Source organism: Spea bombifrons, chromosome 2, assembly GCF_027358695.1.
Source record: "Spea bombifrons isolate aSpeBom1 chromosome 2, aSpeBom1.2.pri, whole genome shotgun sequence".
In the NCBI taxonomy this organism is placed as follows: Eukaryota; Metazoa; Chordata; class Amphibia; order Anura; family Pelobatidae; genus Spea; species Spea bombifrons.
Window position 1 is genome coordinate 16,325,138 of NC_071088.1, and position 20,135 is coordinate 16,345,272.

Genomic DNA, 20,135 nt, shown 5'->3' on the forward strand with positions numbered 1-20,135 from the left:
AAAGCACCTGCTTTTCCCACGGTCTGTCTTAATGCTTGCAAACAGAGAGAGCTCTTGTCTAGTCAACTAACCCCCCCTAGTGCTGAGCACTGCTTGTGACCTGCAGATAGCAGCCAGGGAAGCTCTTCTACCCCTCTCTGAGCCCGGCTTCCATTCTCCTCCAGTGGAAACATACAGCAGAGCAGCTGGAATCTCTCAACTCTCTGCATCCTTCTCCCTAAGCAGTGAGATTCTACCTCCACCGCTGGATTCTGATGTCTCTCTTCTGCTGCTGTATGTCTGGGTTGGAAGCTGTTCTTGCACAGGGCACACTGACTTAAACCGGATTATTTCATCCTGTGCTTCATTGGAAGAAGGACTCGCACATTATCTGTGTTACAGGCATCAGTGGATAAGCAGGCACATGTCAGCTAAGATTAGATGGTCAGGAGATCTTCAAGTTTCACCTGGAGAGGAATGCTCCATGGACACCGTTGTATGATGTCCTGAGGACAACCTTGAGGACCGAGTCCCTGGAGAATGCTGAAAGATATGGAATTTCCCTGCAAATGACTTTGCTGTAAGATTTGGGAGGAAGGAGATCTGCTTCTAATGGCAGAGGGGGATGGGGGTACTGTTATGTAAAGGGAGGCTCCTGCAAGGAGCCTTCAAACTTCCCACCTGCAACCCCAAGGAGGGGCACAGCCAGGGAACAAGACTTTGTGTACTTCCACTGTCTGATCGCAGGGGGGTCGTCAGTACACCCACTCCACAACTAATCCTCAACTCACACACCATGCTCACCGTGCAGTTGCTCAAGCAGTGTGCGCACACCTGGAGGCTGGTATAGCACATTTGCACAAATGACACATCTGAGAAGCAGGGTGCAGTGCTGACTTCGGACTCCATGCCCAGCGACGCACCGATATATTCCTCCCGGCAGCGTCCACACCGGAGTGGATTTCTTTGCTTGTGTAATGCATTCTATGCAGTGTCTGCGCTGGGATTAGCACCTGGTCCCGGGGTCCCAGACAGCAGTCCATGCGCCTATCAGTCCCCGACGCGTTAGACATTCATCCACCAAGACTCAGGGTAGACTCATTAACCTCCAGGCACCGCCACGATACTCCGGACATGATGGCACCGACATGGACAAGAAGGATCTACAAGCTCAGGTATCGGCTATCGTGCAAGTTGGTGGGTCCAACTGTGCTTTAGGATCCGTCCTATATGGTCCATCCTTCCTGCTTTGAGGGCTTATTCTCCGTGTAGAGTGAGTGGCCAACACTTGTCACCTGTATGACTGCACCAGAGGCCAGCTTCATATTCGGACTTCTGGACCTGCTGTTGTTTTTCAGATCGTTAGTCCCCCTAAGCCAGGTTTTATTTATGTGGACAACTATGTTCTGGATCTTGCTGGATAAGAGGGATAATCTTACCCCAGGAATGAAAAACGCGGTATAATTTATTTTTGTGATACTTTTGGAACGCGGAGTTTAAACTCAGTGGCTGGGTGACTTTGCAAGAAGGAGAGGTCCGTTGACCACGCCCCCTAGGAGCCTCAGTCAGTGATTAGGTGTCAGTGGATAGAGTTCATCTCCTTGGGGAAGAGCTGGAGCTGCCTGCAGAGGGAGCCGGGTAGCCATGGGGTTGCCTCATGGGAGGGCTGCCCTGCTGAGAGTTGCTCTCCTACTGCCTGTGCTCAGCAAGTTCCTGGCAAGCTCCAGCCATCTATCAGACAACCAAGGTAATAAAGTAATCTGCTGATCCGTGATGTAAGCGTGTTGTACTATGTGGGGTTCCTATTCTATGCTATCTTGTAAATTGTGAGCAAAATATAAATTGCGTCATAGATTAACCCAGGTATTCAAGGGACAGAGATGGAGGCATGTCTAAGTGTCTAAGTGTGACTGTTGAATTAACCTTATTGTTATTATAGGTTCCATATCTCAGTTCATGAGACTCATTTTGATGCCACCACTTTCACTATCTTCCTATAAATAAAAAGTAAACCCATATCTTGAATACAATTCCAGCCACCTATATTTTACAAGTGGGCCCGTGAGATCAATGAGACAAAAAATAACCCTATGTAAAAAAGTTTTAAGATGCCTTACAGACTAATACATTTAAATGAAATGTATATATCAAACTACCAACAATGTTATTGAATCATTCAAAAAAAAAAAAAAAAAGTTAAAAGTAACTCCTGAAGCCACTTATGGGGTAAATCTATACCAATATAATTACTAAGACAGAAGTCAATTTCACAGAGGTGGGGTACACTGTCCCTAAACAAAAATGCAGGGTTCCTTCCAAACTTTTTTAATTTAATATCTGTAAGCTCAATATTTGTTCATCTAATTTTTCTAATGTATAGTCAATAAGTATGTATTTTAAGTACATGTTTAGGTATGTAATTATCGAATGTTTTAAGCCTTCACAGATGACACAAATGAGTAATAATTACAAACATTGAAGCAAAACATAGTAAATACAGCTATCTTTTTATAGCTTTGACTTAGAATGATGATATTTTTAAAAGATACCTGGTATACAAATATAACATTGTAGATGCAGTAGGTGTTACATTCCAGACATGTATTATGCTTAAGTTATTAATTTCCCAAAAATGTTTCTATCTGCATGCACATGTTAACAGATCTAGATACCTATATTTAGATATATCTGTGTATCTTTCTGTTTACACATTATAATGAAAAAGAAGCTAACACTGGGGAAAAAGAGATCTTGGATTCATGTCAAAGAAAAAGGAAACCTACATCTGATCTGAATATATATGTGGAACCTGTAAGAGGTGTTTGAAACACACACACACATACAGTACATACATAGTGTGCGTACACCAATATGTTTTTTTGTTTCTGCTATTGATTTTTTAAATTGCCACTACCATGAATCCCAGCCAAAAGTGGGCTTAATGTGATTAATGGAAGGGTTAATTAAAGAATATATCTGATCTGCTGTACACATATTAAAGTTAAGAGCTGGACCTTCAATGTGAAATGTATTCTGACTTCTACACTTATATCAATCACAAGGTTATGTTAACCCCTTCACTGTCATCTTAATATCCAGACCACACGCGATGCCTGTTTGAGCTATCAAAGCATGTTCACGTAGGGCACTGATACGCCTTACAATATGACAATTGTGATATGGTGGAGACTTATTGTATATGAATATTTTGCCACAGGCCCCAAAGCATAGAGAACCGCTGATGCCAAATGATATTTTAAAAGTCCATATGATGGCTGGCTGAGGTTTATGAGATTTGGAAGTAAACAATAGCTAGAAAGCTACAGGCTAGCCAAACCTAATCTAAAGTAGGTTTCTAATTTCCGCGAATTAACGTAAATATCGACTCATGTACCTACAACAGTGGGGACAAGTTTGGTGTTTGAACAGTGACAAAGTGTCATGACTTATTTAAGGACTAGGATTTATTTAATGAACTCATGATCAGATTATTTTATCAATAATACTAGTGAACCGCAGGTGTATTCCTTTGACCTATATGGATTGTGCAGGGTGTATATGTTTGACAATCCAATCCAATGTACTTTGCATCTGCCACTATGTTTAATTGTTGAGGGGTAATTCTGGCCCTAGTTCATTAGAAAAAATAAAGCCGTTAATAAGCAAATGAGAATGTTAACATGTAATCTAAAGCGTGAGTATTATTAATCAAGGACATTGATAAATAGCATTCCGTGACCAGAATACTTAATGATTCACCCCCCCCAGAAATCATATTTTCAAGATTTAATTTACCAAAGATACAGAATAATATGTTAGCTGTTTTTTGCCCGTTTCTCTGTTCTGTTTGAGTAAAAATAGTTTTTCAAAATCATACTATGCCCAATTTTTTGAAAACATGTTACATGGCAGCTGTGATGAGCTGTGTATTGAACATTCCCTATAAGAACTATAGCATTTCTGCAATCCCTCGTAAAACAGCTACATATGGTAGACCGGGTCCTTCATGTTTGTTAAGGAATTTTGGACAGAATCAACATACTTACTGTTAAGAGGTAGAAGAGACATCAGTTCAGTAAATATTTATTATGCTGAAAGGGTGGTAAATAGGTGGAACATCCTCCCAGCAGAAGTGGTAGAGGCTAATACAGTGAGGCAATTTAAACACATATGAGATAGGCATAAAGCTATTCTAAATCAAAGAGAAGACCAATGGCTGATTAAGATCTGCTTTCAGATTCTATATTTCTATGTGCTATTTGTGTAATCACAAGAAACATTCAAAAAACGTTTTTTTATCAATTCCTTTAAACAAGTTTTTACCTTGGGTTGTCTATATTACTGCAACATGGCAACTATAGGTATTTGTATATTGGTACTAATATTTTGAAGTATCTGGTTAGTGCCCTTGATACTTCATAGCCGTTTTTATCTCAAATCTGTTTTAACCCTTCTGCACCTAAAACACTAAGAATGCACGGCTGTGTGTTTTTACAAGTGACCCCAAAGTAAGGAGAAACACATTATGTGCACGTGGGTACAAGTTAAACCAATATTAAAATGTAATATAGTAACCTGTGTGAAAAGAGGAGATTATTGTGATTTGATTCGAACCATACACTTATAACAATAGCTTTGCATTGGAATTTTATGGCCCTCGTGGAACTTTCCATAGTAAATGAATTACCGCCGCTATATGTCTCTGTGACAGGTGCGGTGTCTGTGGATCTGCCCTAAGATACAATTTTGATCTAATAACATGGTAGGAATATATATTTTGAAAACAAAAGTGAAATCAATAACAAATAAGCTTTATTAAATTCTGACATTTAGCACCCTATATCTTAAATGTCAGAATGTCAGAAAATGAGCAATATTTGACTTTTCAATGACTAAGATGTTATTCTGTCAAATGAATACTTTAATGTTGTTTACATTTTTAAAGGTTACTGATCGATGTTTTATTAGTAATATAAACCAAATTTTTTCCCCATCTACCAGCGAATCTTTAAATATAAATATTAAATCTTCATACCGGGTTATTTTTTTCTAGAACTCCCGTTCTGTGAAGAACATTTGGTTTTCATGCAATGTTTCTTTTCCATACTCTATAGAATATATATATATTATTCATTTCAGCTTTGTAAAAGAGGTCACAGATGTTATCTTGGTGCAGGATGATACCTGGACATCTGTTTACTCTTGGAGTTGAATTATTTGAAGTGGAAATATTATATAGAAAGGTACCAACTTCTAGAAACATGTTATTGTGACACTAAACATGCGCATGATGCACGGTAAAGAACTATACTTGGATCCCCTAACCTTCTAAGTATGGTTCCATTTCTTCTGTAATCTCTCTTTTCTCCTCTTATCTCGCAGAAATAGTTTCTCTCATTTTCCCTTCATTGCTCCTTCTCCAGCTGCTATTTCTTAAACACGGAAATCATTCTTTCAATCATAAGCTCTTTCCCTGGTATAGTGGCTTCTTTGACACCTCTTGCTTGTAAATGCTTTATCCCACATAATTATTTCATAATGTGGAAAGAACTGACCTTTGATGACAAGTATTCTGCTTTAAAGCATTAACCATTTGTGGGCCAGTGGGTGCAGATACATATTTGGGAGGCTCGGACGCATTTCTGAATTTTGTTACAGTTACATTTAGGTCAAAACCGTATAAACAGCTTTATTTAGGAAAGCATACATAGTTGCATTTGCAGGACAAATTGAGCAATTTATAAATGCCCAGTTTAAGGCATTTACAGTTAAGAAATTCATAGACTGCATTATCCCCATTATTTTCCCATATATATATTTAAAAACTCCTGGGCCCCTTGGTGCATTTTTCATATATATCGGTATGTAGCTTTGCATTCATGCTGATGGCCCCCAGACAGGAGAAAACACACAACTGATTACAGGGTAGATATAGTCATAGTATGGGGTTTATGTGCCATTCTTTTAACAGAATAACACAGAGTTTAAATCAACTGTCCCCAAAGGAAGAAATTGTTTTTAATCAACAGAGAATAGTACATGTGTGTGTGTATGTATGTATGTGTGTGTGTGTGTGTGTATATATATATATATATATATATATATATGTATTTATTTATATATATGAATATATATATATATATATATATATATATATATATATTTATACAGTAAACTGCAAGATGTAGCATTTTGCCATATCGTGCTTTATCGTCACAATGACATCCTGTTGCTTTGTGGAGGTGAGGCTTTGACTGCAAGCTGTTCCTCTTTTTACAAACGGGCTAAAACACAGCACATAAACAGGCATAGATTTAAGGACCATGGGTAGGAAACTGATTTATATTCTGCAAATGAGGAAACCTCTGTAGCTATGAAAGCTTATGCTGCACAATACCTTGATTTACTGATACGCCAGCTCATTAAAAGGTATCACAACTTACAAAACACTCTGTAAAGAATTACGAGGGAATGTGCTTAAAAACAGTGTTCTAGACAGACAATAAAAGGAGACTTTTAAAGTTGTCTCCAACTACAGAGATAACATAAAGCTGTCAGGAATAACTTTTATATATATATAACTTTTATACTTATAGATTGGTGCCTCTGCAAATACTCCATCCTTAACGTACTCGTCTATTAAAACAGCACTATTTTTTTTATAATAACTGTAGGATCTCTGTTGAATTTTCCTAAAATGTAAATATTTTACATGAAAACTGCTGAACACATTATGGATGTTGTTTAGAGAAGGTCATGGCATAGCCACCATAACAACGGGTTATTTTTTTAGTTAAGCTGCAATAGAAGCTAAACATAGAATGTTGATTTAAAGAGATTCTAACATTACACTGCTCAAAAAACCAACCGAGCAGAGAGCAGGGCTGATTTGTTTTTAAAAATAAAAGTACCAGGTCACCTCGATATCATCTGACAATTGGTGTCATAAGATGTGTGTGTGAGATTACTGGCATCCATTGACCATTGGTAAGCCCACATAACTTCTAACTTGGTTGCATTAGCCAAGCACCAATTATGGTGGGCAAGGAAAATATTTTTTAGTTTTGCCAACCTATTCCCAAAAGAAACTAGGTAGTCACCCTGGAGTAACCTTCTGAAACTGATCACTGCAGACACTAATGACACAAGGAACTTATGTTTATAGTTCAATGGCACATTTACAGGCGTCAGCCTATTCCTATTCCAAAAGGCATTGTTTAAAAGTAGGAGTGTATATAATATTTAGGGATTCCACCAAGCAGCACAATGAAAAACTACAGGGTTTAGAGTATAGTGTAAAGTTTAGGGAATCATAGGCTCCTTGTGCATTTTGGAAGCATTGCCAACCACAAGTGAATGCATGTTGTCACAAATAATTTTGTCATCAGAAATGTTGTTTGGAAACTGCTTTTGAATTGGAACCTAGTCTTATGAAGGCTGGCACTTTTAATTTACAAAGTTACAGATCATGAGAATGGAAAGTTTGTTATGAGTGCAGTCAGTAACATATTTACTTTGGCTGTGGGAATTCACAGTGCATTCACACTGCTGAGCGCCAGGATATGATGTAATACATGCTCCATCTCTTAAAGGCTCGCAAATAGGTACTGAGTACCAACATAATGTATATATAAACATATATGGACTGGTTGGGTAGCTCTCCCTTTTAACTGTGCCAATGAGCTTCAAGACAACAGGGGGGCGATCTTCTCTCTGTTTTCTTGGCAGATGGACTGTTGCCCTACTGAACCTGCCTCCTTAGACCTAGTCACACTGGGAGTGGTTGTCTGAGGACAGGGTTTTCAACCAAATCAGTAATGTCCATCTTTAAATAATATCGAAAATGAGCTGACAAATGCACAAAACAACAAACATATATGTTGTAAGCAATGATTAATGTCTGCTGAATTTTCAGAATGACAGTTACACACCGTTTCTCAAGTTTTCTATACTTGCTGTATAAGATTTTATATAATACCAAAATGTGTTTAGGAAATAATGAAAACATTTTTGTATGTTGCATTTAAACCATGTTTTAAGTGCACTCGGATTCCAAATAATGCAGACCGATCCAGAAAGAGAAGCAATTTTGCACCTTTCTTTCTCCACGTCTCTGTCTGCATTATTCTGGCCTCTTGGAGTACTTCCGCGAAAGGGCTGAGCCACGGCGCACTCCATGGGGACGCCTCTCACCCATTCCACCAATCAGGGTAGAAGATGTAAATGGAAGCTCCACCCTTTTGTGGAAGCATCCCAGGAGTCCTGGATAACGCAGTGGATAGCACGGAAAAGCAGACCAAGAAAGAAGAAAGAATAAAGCAGAAGGGAGGGACAAGAGGAAGCAAAACAATAATCGGAATGACAGAAAAGGAGACAGGGACATGGAAAAGGTTGGTAGATAAGGTAATGAATAAAAACACAAAAAAACAAAACTCAGCTGGCAGCAGCTATAGTGTGAGAGTGAATCTGTGACAATTAGCTTTGTAACATATGGACAAGGTAACATTAACAGAGACTGCGAGTGAATGAGAGCATGTGAGAGAGTGAGTGAGGCTAAGTGACAACAAATTTCATTTCTGAATTGAAAAAACCCTACATATTTCATGCGAACTGAAAGGGCACGAAACGATTTTTTTGTCTGAAAAGGAATGGACCTAAAATGAAACCAACATGTGTCCATGTGATCCATGTGCACAAGTCTAGTTTTTAATTATTATTATTTTATTTTTTTTGCTGCAGAACAGTTATTGATTGTACGCTCGTTTGAGCAGGGCCCGCCTCACCTGTTGTCTCTGTAAGTCAAATTGTTATATTACATGCTACTTGTTATGTCCTGTCTACCCATTGTACAGTGCTAGGGAATTTGATGGTGCTATATAAAACAATAAATACTAATAATTTGCTTATTTCCCCATACATTTACTTTCTTCTAAGTAACTGTCCTCTTTACCTAACCCTTCTCTCTTTCAATTTAGTTTCTCCTCTTGGGACCATAAAACCTTACCCCCATCCACTACCCTCAATATAGTTTCCTTATTAATAGTCTTTAGCCAAATTTCCTTCCTTCTATATTTCCCCTAGTCTTTCTTTCCGCCTCTTCTGGTCATCAGCCCTTTCTCTCATCTTCACACATAATAATTTTTGCAATGCCCACCATTACTGACCATTGTTTGTCAGTAATTTATAGCACCTTCGCTTGCCAATCCTTCCAGGCTATTGTATCCAAGGAGGCATCACTTTTTAAAACAAATGCATGGCCAGTACCCTTTCTGTGGACCGTCTAATAAAATAGATATGCTGCTCTATCACAGCGCACGCCTCTTTACCTTAAGTTTAATGTGGACAAAATCGACCACAACATAAATATTCTAAATGTATACGATACTTGCAATTTCATTTTACAGTTGTAATAATTGTAGATGAAGTCATTGATGCCAGCTCCGTGTAGTGTGCCATCAGAGTGGAAATATTAGGCTATCGTACAACACAGAAAAGATTAGCCTATTTGCCTGTGATTCAGAGTATTCAATTTCTCCTAATGTGCTTTAGTTATCTATATTGTGAAATGAACCATACAGGCACTAAAATGACAATAAGGAAATTATTACACTGCAGCAGATAAAGAAAAGAAAAGTTTGCTATTTTATTCCGAGCAGGCATTAGTAGGAAAAAAAAACTGCAGCCTGCATGTTATAGATATAGAATTGAAAATGTTGTTTGGGAGAAGGCAGAAGAAATATTGTTATGTTTTACTGTGTGTGATGTTTATTAATATTATATATTGATTTTTATAGCACCATCACATTCTGCTGCGTTGTATAATGGGCAAACAAGACATAGTAATGCCCCGGCTACAACAGGTTTACAGTCAAGAAGGTAGTGTAATAGGATTATCAAATTAATTTGTAAAGCAAATACATATTATGATAGCAATACGAATAATGAAAAATATTTACCTATTTTATTTACCCATACGAAGAATTTTAATTTTAACACCAACACCTCACTAAAGTTCACTCTAATCCCCTTATTAAAATGACATGTAAAATGCCACTGGGGGGCTATGCAGCCTTTAGCGGTTTGTCAGTTTCATTATTGAATTCTTAATGGCATAAGGGACATTGTAAACCTATTTCAATACTGAAATATTGCTGGATTTATTTGTTTCAGTCAAATTAGAATATTAATTGATATGTCTAACATGGTAGCTATAGGTGGTTGAGCTGGCTGCACGAACAAGGTCTGGTTAAGCCACAGACCGGCCGAGATAGATTTACCCTTTTAAAATTAAGGGTCGCTGTCTACGTCCAAAAACTATTTTTTATACATATGGTCTCTAACTTATGTTATACAGTATTGTTTTGCTTTTATAGCGCAGTAATTCTGAAGCTTTTATTATTTGCCAAAAAAGACTACCATGGCCATTATTTTGAATAAAAAAATTAAGAAATTTGGTCATCCCCCAAAATAAAGAACTTTCTGGCCTGGGAAAACCTTGCTACTATGTTTGAGTTTCCGTCAATGTATGCTTAAAAACCATTATAACATAACCTCTTAAGGGATGCTGTAGGAAACGGTGTGATGCTAGCAGTGGGGCTGGTATCTTCTGGCCGAGGTGGCCCACTGGCACCTTGTCCCCAAGTAGTTAACCTATTCAATAGTACACTAACTATAAAAAATACACAGACTAACATACACATTCACTCACCCTTACACATTCACTCACCCTTACACATTTACACATTCACTCTACAACACAGATACTAAAACTCATCGCTAGCAGCCTATATAATCAAAGTATGCTCTCTACTATGTATATAACTCATAAAATTCCAAAACAGTAGTTTATATATAGAACAAATAGTTACATAACCTGAGGATTATGTCTGAAACAATAGGTACAGCATTTTTATAATGCTTAATAGCGCCATCCTACATCATCACTGTATTTATCGAACTTCAGGATAAAATAGTACATTCTTTAATCCAGATCATATCAGCTTCCCTGGCTTGTAAATCTTTTCATTTTTTTCTCATTTGTAGCTAGCGCGTGATAATGGGAACTAGCTTAACATTGCATTTGATTTCTTTCATTGTAATTAGCTTTGCTGTTGTTTTTTACAAGGATACGCTTGTCTGTCACGCATCTTTGTTACAACTGGATAATTCGGAGTCTATCAGACAATATTGGAAGAAAAACAAGCGTGTTTTACTGCCAAGTGTGAACCAAGCTGTTGCAATGCTAAATCAAACAGAGATTGCGAGTGAAGAAGCAGAGGACTGTAGGTGCTGGGAACCAAGTATTCAGGAACCTAACACATCCTTGACTACTACATTATCTGTATTATTGAAGTATGATGTTGGAACTGGTGACTTACTACGAGAGAACGAAGAAACTGATTTGGAGACCCAAAGGGTATGCTTATGTCGAGTATGGTCAAACCAGAAGAAAAAAAAACAATGCCGTAAAGGACATCTTTATAAATTGTGACGTATTGTGGACCGTGGACGACCAAACTAAATCTAGCTTTATAGGAGGAGTTTCCTTTTGTAAGAGACATTAAACCCTTATTTCAGATCCATATGAAAGGTTTAGGAAAACCCTTACAAATACCTATTTTTTAATAATTTCACCTGGATTATCCATGATTTCTGAGCTTTCTTCTTTTCTAAAACCTGTCAAAATATTTCCCTAGCCATATAAGATGCTCACGAAGGAGATATTTGTTCTCATGCATTGTATAGCTTTACATTATGCATTGATCACTGGACAGCTTATTCCTAAACCCTCAAAGCCCCTGCAGAAATTTCCTCTGTGTTGTTTAAGAAAAAAATAATTTAAAATAAGACAATGAACAGCTTGTATATCTGTGATAGAGTTTAGTCTTTGATGTTTTGCGCATACCCAAAGAATATCCATAGAATAAAATAATTCTTATTGTATTAATAGTCCAAATTAACAAATTAAGTTAAAGTCTGTTTACTTGTGGATTAGCTGTAGTCTGGTTTATTCTTAACATACCAGGACACTCATGCTGTCATACCCAGACACACACACAAACCCAGACATAAACACACACACATAACCAGACACACATGTATCCACACATACCCATACAGACACACATATCCAGGCAGACACACATACCCAGATAAACATGCTAACCAAGACACACATATACCAGACAGACACATATACATATCCAGACACACAAGTTAACATACCAGACACGCACACAAACCCAGACATAAACACACACACATAACCAGACACACATGTATCCACACATACCCATACAGACACACATATCCAGGCAGACACACATACCCAGATAAACATGCTAACCAAGACACACATATACCAGACAGGCACATATACACATATCCTGACACACAGGTTAACATACCAGACAAACCCATGCAACTAACTTACCCTTCAGCTTGCTTTCCATACGGTTTGTTGTCCCCTACTCCTGCAGGGTCATGCAACTCAACATCATGTGACCCCACTCGCCTCCTTCTTGAAACTAGGGAGATAAGGAGGTAAGTCCAGGACTCACAGACTTACCTCTTGATCACTACATGTGAAACATGCTGTCACCTTTCCCAATTGCCACCCCTGTCAAGGTGCCCCCTGGGTCCCATGGAATCACTGGGAACCATGGTAGGGCTGGCTCTGATGCTATTGTAAAGACTCTCCGTACTTTGAGAAAAAGCGCTAGAAAATGATAATCTGTTTTAAAGAAATACCTAGTACAATAAGATATATTGTCCAATGGCTGGTTTCAGTTAACACGTTTTGTCAGTTACTCTAGAGTTCTGCCAAGTTCATTTCCAAAACTTTTTTCCAGCACTGGGGACTGAACAGAGAAATGAACTCTGCAGTCTTTCTTACGTTAACACTTAAGTCAGCAATTTCATGCAGATGCATGGTCAGCTGTCTTGCCTACTTTTGTGAATAGTAACATAGTTATTTAGCTTGAAAAAAGATATGCATATATCAAGTTCAACCTTTCTGTTGATCCAGAAGCAAGAATAAAACATATTTAAGCAAATTTCACTTGTTCCTTTAAAAAGGGTGAATTCATTTTGGACTCCGAAATAGCAATCTCATTTCTTACTGGATAGCTGACAATAAAATGATGCACAAAGCAAGGTATTGGAGTTCATGAGCCAGTTTAAGAGATCCTCTGATCTCCCCAGGCTGGTCCAGGGATCCGTGAAATCAATGAACCCACTGGAGGTCCCACGCGGCCATCTTATGATGCTCGGCAGCTGAGCTCCTGAGTTGGCTCGTAGGATAAGCTGGGTGTGGGTGGTCATTCTCCTGCCCAGGCTATGTCTGCTCCAGCCCTTATGCCATGCTCACTAACACATGTGTCTGGATTTCAGAGCCTGAAAAGGGGTATGCATGAGTAGTTTCAGGAAATGAACCTACTAATGATAAAATCTATGATTGGAACAGTTCTCTTTACAGTCTGACATTTCTGTCGAATTTGAGAAGTTGGTTCCACCCATTATAACAACATAATCTGACGTATATTCTGTCTCCAATTTCACGTAATGATGCCCGAATGGTATATTAGAGTTGCAAGGTTTAATTATTTACAAATGAGTATTTTTTTGTTGTGATCCAATCTGTTCCATAATGGTTTTATATTTTTTCATAATGAAGAGATGAGAAGATTTACTGTAATAGCAATTATTGACAAAACTGATAATGAATTGCACAGACATAAGCACATGAATTTGCTGCCATATTTAGTTAAACTTTTTAATAAATAATGACAAGATATGTTTAAATATTAATCTCACCATCAATTAGGAAGCTATAATCTATCACAGAGACATTATCTACTTTATATCCCTTATTACTCTTTTCCCATCTTATTTCCTGCTGATTCTTGCTCCATTATGTGTAAAAACACAAGGACTAACTAGATGTCAATCATTCTGAGAGCTAAGAAGGTTCTTCTTCTTCTTCTTCTTCTTATTATTATTATTATATTATTATCCATTAATCAACTTCCATCAAACTAGTTGATTTTGCATTTAGTTGTATTGACATATGTATGTCAGAGTGTATGTTGGAGGGGTGACAAAAGGCAAAGAAGGCACAGACATGTTTTGGGGAAATAATAGCACAGACAAGCTTTTTGAGGGCAATAATGGCACAGACCAGCTGTTTTGGCACAGATAAGTGTTTTGGGGCACTGACAAGCTAGGGCAAAGATTGCACAGACAGGCTGTTTGAGGGTTAGGATGGCACCTATAATCTGCTTAGGGGAAAAGGTACTCACAAGTTGTTTGGGGCAAATGTGGCGCTCACAAGCTATTTATGGCAAAGGTGGTGACGTTGGTGGGCCCCGGGGGAATTTTCACATCAGGGCCTTGTGGTTTCAATTTAAACCCCTGCATAAACATATGTACGATGCAAGGACACTCTAACCTTTAACACATTTCCTGCTAGCAGTACTCCATCCTCAGATTTAACAACCTATCAAGGTAATCCATAAAACTATTATAGATATAGAAACATATAGTTCAACAGCAGAGACTTTTCAAGAGACCAGGAGGCGCCAGAATCCGTAGAGGGTACATGCACCTCCAGCAGCACCGATGCCATTATCCTCTGCACGAAGTACTTTTCTGACATGTATAACATTGCTCAGACAAAGTGCGCACAATTTTAGCTGGTAGCTAGACAAATTTGCCCCCTGCATATGAATGAACTATAAGAAGAATTGAGATCTTTGTTAAACAGAACAAACCATTTACAAAATGTAAAACACAGGGATTTTTATCAGTTTTATGGGATTTGAAGTTGCTATATGGGTTATGAAAAAGAGCTGACCCTGCCTATTGCAAGGTTATAGTGGGAAATGTATTATAAATCGTCTCACTAACTATCATAACTCCCAATCATCCTGTTTTGAGCACGGCAGTCCCAATTTTTCTGCAAAAGATGAGTCACTCAGCTGTCCTGCTTTGTACCGGGTAGTGATGATGGGTCTACCATGCTGTAAAAGTGATGAAGATCAGGTTATTACATCATATCTCAGAGCTTCATTAGACTAGTGGAGCTAATATTTATTTTATAAAGCCATAGCCGCACATGCCCCCAAATTTAGCATACTGCTATATCCAATTGAGTTGTTTTGGGTATTCTTGTAAAGTAATCTAATTTCTCAGTCATTCTCAAAATATTCAAAATCACAAGTACTTACTAAGATGTAAGTTGGTTATAAAGGCAGGTTTGCAGCAGCAAGTTGGAACGAGTTGGACAAAAGTCAAATTAGCACTCACACAAACTCGCTCTTAACTTGCATACACTTAACTGCAGGAGGTGGTGTTCATAAAAGTTGCGGATTCAAGGTGACATGTGAGTGCACCCAAGAGCTGTTAACCAATGGGGGTGGCAATTGCACTGCGTCTTTCCTCACCATGTGTGTGATGCCGTAGAGAGCATAATATCAACCGTGGGGAGCGGGTGGTTGCTCACTCCGAGGGGTTCTGTTTCTCCTGATGGCATATTTTTTTTATATGTTAACCCCCATCTAGAGGATGAGTATGAGCTGTGAGCAGTGGTGTATTTACCTTGGGTGCTGCCCCTCCACATTGGCAACCTGAATTCATTAAAAGGCACTGATGTCCTATACCAGCCAGCCATGTTTTAAAAGTGTGTAGTGCCTTATAATGCAGTTGATGGAGGCTGTGCTGAGCCGCGACAGCCTCCATTGGAAAATGTGGGTGAATATGCTGTGCCGTATTTGCCCTTGACATGCCGTAGGACAAACACAGGGCAGCACCATCAGCTACCCCCTCCGCGCAGCCTTTTAAGCATGTGCTGTGCTGTGCTGGGCAAAAGTGAATTATGGCCAACAGAGAGTAGTAGTAGTACAAAGTGTTAATGGACTAATTGAGAAGATCAGTATTCTCCAACTGGGCCATTGATCATTGATGCTACATATAGCCTGATCGCCCAATAGGAGAATTAGGTCCCTGTTATATGGTAGAGTGGCTGCCGCCACAGGCCTAGTTGGCCTAGACCAGACTACTCTGTAGATATCTGCTTATAAATGAATGTCTGATGTCTTTATGTGAGGTTTGTTTTATACCTTTTGCTATTTTTTGACATCAGTGTCATAATTTATATTTTTTTTACTTTTTTTTTCTAAAACTGAAATAACAAGGATTATATATTTCTAGAAAACCTTTCCACTCTTTTTCCCGTTGACATGTCCGTGACAGAATGTTGATGGAGAGAGAAAAAAAACATATTTATGGTAAAACAGCTTGAGTGAAATCAGCATGTAACGTTAAATTGATGAAAGTGAAGCTTACAGGTATTTGATCATTAGCATTTATAAGCTTGAATGCTAGCTTGGCAGCCTAACCCAGGCACTACCAACAAATAGCTCATACTGCAAAGGCCCTGTACTTAAAATTGTAAATTATAAATGAAGAGAAAAACAGTGACAGGCTGCTCAGCTCACAGAAAAATGGCAGGGCTGTGGAATATTACTGCCTTTCCGGATAAATCTAGAAGTGTCCTTATGTAAACGTGTTTTAAGAGCTAAAGATATTAAAAACACCAAACAATGAACAGGATTGGGGGGGTCAATTAAGGAAATATTCAGTTGTAGGCATGCAGGGTATTTTGTTAGATACATACGAGAACGTAAAAAATAACACACAAGGTTAGAAGATTTTTGTGTGTGTGTGTATAACATATACATTGATATCTCAGACAGAAACAGGGCTTTGTAACATAATATCTTTAGAAGAGCGTTCCTTGTTATCCATCTATCTACACTAATAATTGATATACCCCCTCGGACACCTTTGGGATGAACTGGAACGGGGATTGCGAGCCGGGCCTTCTCATCCAGCATCAGTGTCTGGCCTCACAAATGCTCTACGGGATGAATGGGCAAAAATTCCCACAGGAACACAAAACAAAATCTTGTGGAAAGCTCAGAAGAGCGGAAGCTGCAAAGGGAGGACCAACCTCATGTTAATGTCTATGTATTTAGAATGCAATATCATCAATGTCCCTGTTGGTGTCCCAATACATTTTTCAATGTAGTATATATATATATATATATATATATACTAACAATATGTTAGTATAAAATTGCATGAATTTTCCTTGCTCTATGAAAGGATAGGTATTAGAGGACTGCATTGGGAGGCGTGTCCTGTGGGACCCGCCAAGAAAGTAGTGGGCGCGGGCAGTCTTGCTGGGGTTGCGGGCGGGAGCGGGCAGGCACTGTACCTGCGGGTCCCGGTAATCCCGTGCAGTCCTGCAAGGCTGCCTTCTCCCTGCTCCCTTACAGTGTCTCCTCTCTTGCTCCGCCCAGGAACAAAACAGTCACGTGAGCAAGGTGGGCGGAGCAAGAGAAGAGATGCTGTGAGGGAGCAACTCGAGGGCAGCCTTGCGGGACTGTGCGGGAAATCCGCAGTTCAGGTAAGGAGGTGGGCTTAATTGGCCGCAAATGTGGCGGGAGCGGGTGGGATTTACCACAAATGTAGCGGGAGTGGAACACCCACATTGCGGGAGCGGACGGGATTGGGCAAAAAATCAGCGGGAGCGGGAGGGAGCTGGATTAAAAAAAGCCGCCCCGCGCAGGGCTCTAATAGGTATTAGTTACAGTGCATTTCTCACAGTTGCCTAATGAAGACAAAGGGCACGTACAAGGTATAAAATCCATGCTGTGCAAATGAGAACCTAAATCGAAAAATGCAGTAAGTGATTGGAGTGAAGCTTGTGAAGGAGAAGGTGACGGTATTTCAGTATTCAGTGACGTATTCTGGCCCAGGCCGACCATGCCTAGGGTGGCAATTCCAGGGTGGGGCAGCACAGACAAAGTAACATAGACAAACAGCTCTATTCACCAAAAAAAATGACAATGATGTCAAGCATCTGAAAATTTAAACTTTCATGCAATCTCATTTAGTGAATAGAACCCTCATTTGTATCAAAGCTCTCTGGGGATAATTTAGATTTATATGGTGTGTGGTAATGGTCTTATTGCCTAAAACTGAAGCAGTGCAATGGGGCGTGAGTGGGCAGCTCTTTATCGGGCATAATCTTTTCCTCATATGCTTAGTGTATGATGGTATTTCCGTTAATGTTTTTTGCTCTTGTTATTTCTCTGGCCCTGATTACCACAGTTTAAACTTGGGGTATTTTAAGACCAGATCTTTGTATATGGCCTTCCGATTATTTTGAAAATATGGTGTATTATATCAGAATGAATGTTTTAAAACATGAATATAAATTTTTGTTCTTCACACTTCTGATTTACATTCCTTTTCTTTTGTTACCTTTGTAAATGCCAAGTGTTATTATGTGTTATTGTGTTCTACTGAAACTATAATCTTAAAATGCAAAACAAAACCCCACAGCCTACTTTACATGTAATATATACCAAGGTATATTTCAATAGGAAATGTCTGGAAATATTTGACAAGTTGATAGAATTCTGGTAAATACATAATTTGTTTATAAAACCCTTTGTCTACCAAAACATTTCTTTCTTGCAGTATTAAATCATTTTTCACAGTTCTTTGAATGTGTTTTTTTTATCTAGATTTTCAGATGAATGTATATTTTTAAACTCTTAATGATCAATAGAATGCCAGGACCTTCACGGAAATCCAAGCATTAAAGAGATGTATAGATCAATGGTCGCTGCGCAGTAAACCCCTGCTAGAGGAGATAGGATTGTGAGCATTTGGATATGATTTATGCACAGTACAACTGTGGGTGCTGCCTGCCAGGTGTTGATCCACAGCCATTGCTTTAATGCATATGATAGCTGAGAGGTCCCTTTACATTTCCATAGTGTTCATCTTGCAAATAGGTGGTGGGATTCTGCAAACCCCCCCCCCTATATGCATTTGCCCCTTTGCCTGACCCCAGTTATACATGTGCTAAACTTGCCACCAGTCAGGTCCAGGGATGTGTGGAAAGTACTATGCTAGTGCTTTTCTGCCACTGATTGCTTCAAGGAGGTTGCAGGTTTTTTTTTATTTTTTAAAGAATGAGTACTGATAAAATACGTAATTATGCATTCCTTTAGTGGGTGTCAGTTTAAGTGAAACAGCACTTGATTATAGAGAGAAGGAGAGGGAGTAAAGACTTCAGCTTTACAGTTCCAGGGGATATCATGAGGTTTATTTTTTAACTGTGCTACATAATTATCAACGGCTTCTATACCCCTTGACTTGACATACATAGCTTGACGGCACCAATAATGTCAAGAAATTGCAATACCCCATTAGTCATTGCAAATCCTGTGTGGTCTATATACTCACGATGTGTAGGAAGTGTACAGACAATCTGCGGGTAGCAGTTATGCCTCTGGGAGATCCTCTTGAAAGTCTTCTCTAAGTGAGCAGTCGTACTTCATGTTAACTCTGCTTGGCCGAGTATATCAGGCTCATCCTAGAAACACAAAGTATGGGGTTACTGATGTGTTGTACTTTTCAATTTTGCTTTTGTAAGGACTCTTATGTTTTCCACTTGAGAAACAAAAAGAAAAAAAATAGCCCCTTTCTTCCACTTACACTGTGGCGGCACTGAAGAGTGCTACTTTTAAGCTGACAAGATGGGACGTGACACATCTGATGCATCAGAAGGGCTGCAGCTCTTGTCGGTTCGTTGCTTGCTGTAGAATTTTGCACGATGCAGGTCACTTTAGTTAAAGCCGGATTGCCAGATGACCTTACTTAAGGGAAATAGTAAATATAGGGGGGGGGGGAAGAAAAATAAGTATTTTATCTCTGTTTTGCATTATGGTCAGGTTTATAATATTTTAGCGAGAGAATGGTGAGCTGACATATTCAATCTGTTCCTGCGACAAGCAAACTGTCACAGATAAGATTGTCAAATATAACTTAAAGGTTCGATAGCCTTGTGTAAATCCACACTGCACAAATGCCTTGCAGCTTCTACTTTTACCAGAAGCTACTAGCTTCTACAAATGATTTGATGGTACGCAATTGACCTTTTCAAAGATGGAACATTACCTACAGGATGCGTACTGTGTAAATGTATAACTGTAAATTTTATAAATGACACTGTAGTCCATATTGTAATTTTGTTTAATAAAAAATGATCATTATTAAGAAATTCCTACAAACTGGTT

The 20,135-nt window shown here is 38.8% G+C and overlaps 1 protein-coding gene across 1 annotated transcript in view; it reads left to right on the forward strand.

The window, feature by feature from the left end:
- The first annotated feature begins 232 nt into the window (after positions 1-232).
- Positions 233-20,135, forward strand: part of LOC128473574 (ephrin type-A receptor 6-like) — a 71,339-nt gene continuing 51,436 nt past the window's right edge. Inside the window, exon 1 of the mRNA XM_053455831.1 lies at positions 233-1,726. Coding sequence (XP_053311806.1) covers positions 1,624-1,726 — 103 coding nt within the window. The 5' untranslated portion in view covers positions 233-1,623. The remainder of the gene's footprint in view (positions 1,727-20,135) is intronic.